This window comes from Bison bison, unplaced genomic scaffold (genome assembly GCF_000754665.1).
Source record: "Bison bison bison isolate TAMUID 2011002044 unplaced genomic scaffold, Bison_UMD1.0 scf7180017864180, whole genome shotgun sequence".
Taxonomy (NCBI): Eukaryota; Metazoa; Chordata; class Mammalia; order Artiodactyla; family Bovidae; genus Bison; species Bison bison.
The window spans coordinates 4660375-4663191 of NW_011494752.1; the positions used below are offsets into that span (position 1 = coordinate 4660375).

Consider the following 2817-nt stretch of genomic DNA (forward strand, 5'->3'; position numbering starts at 1 on the left):
CCCGGATGAAGGTCCCACCACGAGCCATCCTCGGTGCCTGGATGTGTCGGCCGGAACCAGGATTCGTAATGGTGTGACATGTCCGGCTGCAGGAGCTTGGAAAAGGGTCCCGGGACCAAGGGGCTGTCGTTTTCCAGGTCCTCGCAGGTTACCCGAGAGGAGGCCCCTGGCAGCTCATAGCCCTGTGAGAAGTCCACCTCGGGGCCCAGTGGGAGGCTCTGCAGCTCTCCAGGCTGCAGCGGGGAGGGGTAGTCCCCGGCCTCCGGGCTCGTGTGGCCCTGGTATGTTTGGAGAGGCTGCAGGTCGAGGCGCGGCGGGGAGGCGGCAGGCGCGTCCGTGTGCTGGCTGCCCAGAGAGCCGCAGACGGCGGTTAGCATTGCCGGGATCCGGGGTGGGATGGGGGACAGGGATAGTCAAGGGCACCTCAGGTGGGACCTAAAGGAGGCAAAGAAGAGACAAAGTGAGGTAAGTAACTGGCTCATTTTCCTTCTCAGCCCAGATCCCCTCCTGGGCCAAGTGCTTCTTTCCCACCCCCAGGTGAAAAGTGGGGAAAGAACCTCTGGTTGTAGACTAAAGACCAGTTAAGAGTGCTAGGAACGGTTGAGGGTGCGAGGCCCTCCACCGCGGGCAGACGCTGATAGAAGTTCACCTTCTCCTAGGTGATCCTTCCTAGAGGACCCAGCTCATCCAGGGAGTTGGGCTGGTCCCAGGTGAGCAGGTCAGATTTACCTAGATTACAGTTCTAGAATCATCCTAGCTGCCCAGCTGGGTGTGAGGGGCAGTGGCATTGCTCCCATATCCCTCCCCCAAAATTCCCCCCGCAGATCTGCTGCCAGCCACAATGGAGAATCTAGGCTCATCTCCAGTTTAAGTCCCCACCTTAACTCAGGACTCAGCTGGGTAGAGGGAGGTGTTCTAACCCAAAACTTAAGGTGACCTGACTTCCCAAAGCCCCAAGCAGGTTCCGAGGTTTTAGAAAAAGAGCCCTCTTTCCATCCCTGAGGCATGTTCAGTGAAGAAGAGCATTTCTCTGCCCTACACTACTCCCCCCAGCTCCCTGCCTGGCTGGATTGCCTCAGCCCCATCAAACCCATTCCCATACCTGGCCCCCATTCCCTTTGTCTCTACCGGGGACTTCACCTTCCCGGGGTACAGCTACAGTGCCAGTTTCCAGAGAACGTCTCTCCACCAGAGAAAGCTAAGCCTCCTGTCTGGCCTGACCTACACCAGCGCCCAGTCAGTTTTCTGGCTGCTACCTCTGCCCTCGTCCAATCTAGGGGAGACCCAGATATGAAGCTTGGAGGGGTCTGCTTCCCCGGAGAAGGGGTCAGGCAGAGACGAGCTTACCAGCAAGCTCAGGAAGATAAAATTGCCACCCCTGTAAGGGATTCAGGGACAGAGTAGGGGAAGCAACAGGAAAAGCCAGAATAGCACAGAAATTAAGAGGAAGAATTACCCAGAGATATTATACAGGGAGTGCATTCTAGACTTGGATAGTTTTTAGGAGCTCTCCACATGATTCTAACATGCAACCAAGTGTTGAGAACCACTGCTCCTGGCCAATCCTCTTATTTTATTTTTCAGTCCTCATTTTAAAGAAGAGGAAACAGCCATAATTGGAAAAGTCACTTGAAAAAAGACATTCAATCTATTCATTCAATCAACTAGTATGTATCTCTGTGAACCAGGTCTCTCCATTCCTGGTCTATTTCTCCTTCCTTAAACCATTGGGAAACCAAAGACCACTCCCCTCCAGAAAGAGTGGGCCCCTTTCTGGAACACATACTTGTCACTTGAAGGTCCCCCTCATCTCACCACCTCTCAGTAAGATCTGGGAGCCCTGCCCTGATGCCTGGAGTGTGTGAGTTCGGGTGCCTGGACCTTCGCTGATGGTGGCGGGAGGAGACAGTGGTTTAGGGCAGGGATTTTCCCCTCCCAAATCAGTATTTGGATGACCTTACTATCTTCTGTTTCTGGGGGACCAGGGAGGTCGCTTAGGTTGTCTGGGAGAGGGAGGGAGAAGGGAACTAGGGCGCCTACTCAAGCTCCTGCTGCCTCACCACAAGAAAGGAACTGGGTGAAACGGCAGGAACAGAGCCTCAGGCCCAGGCGGGGCAGCCCAGAAGGGGCTGGGTGGGAGCAGTGAGGTCTGGGACCCTAATAGCTTTTGGCGCCTGGGAACTGCCCCAGGGTTGGAGTGGGGGTTGGGGGACAAGCTAACGATCCAGGCTCCAGAGTGGCCTCTCCAGCCACAGGGCCAGGGAGCCCAATCCTAGGATGCACTAGCCTGCTATCGAGATCTCGGTAAGGGAGACAGCCGGGCGCGTACCCGGGCTTGCGGCTCCCCAGGCGGGAAGGAGGGTAGAGACACCCTTCTTCCCTCTTCCGCCGGCTGCCTCTCCCATCACCGGAGCTCAGGTGGTTAGGACTTCCGTACATTCGGTCCACAAGTTTCCAGTCCTCCAGCTGTCCCAGTCGCTCCAGTTTCCCCAGTCTCCAGCCTCTCCCTTCCGCCCCGTTTTCACTCCGCCGGGACTCTAAACTCCTCAGATTCTTTAGGACCACCTCCCCTGAGGCCAGAGGAAGCTGCAGCGCGTTCCGGGCACGTCTTTCCGAGGAGATCCCTGGTGCGCGCGCCCCTTGCCGCCCCGACCCGGGAGGGCTCCTACCTCGCGTGTGCGCTCGGGCTCCGGCCACGGCAGGCTGTCGCGCTCCCGAAGGGCGCTCTTGCCCCCCGCGCGCCAACAGGCTCTCCAGCGGCGAGCGGCAGGAGCCGAGGGCTAGCGAGAGCAGCGAGCAGACCCGGCGGCGGGCGGC

At 57.9% G+C, this 2817-nt stretch overlaps 1 protein-coding gene across 1 annotated transcript in view; it reads right to left on the reverse strand.

Moving 5' to 3' along the window:
* The window catches only part of SP6 (Sp6 transcription factor), a 1630-nt gene extending 1253 nt beyond the window's left edge, over positions 1-377 (reverse strand). The window contains exon 1 of the mRNA XM_010842711.1: positions 1-377. Coding sequence (XP_010841013.1) covers positions 1-377 — 377 coding nt within the window.
* Positions 378-2817: the final 2440 nt, after the last annotated feature.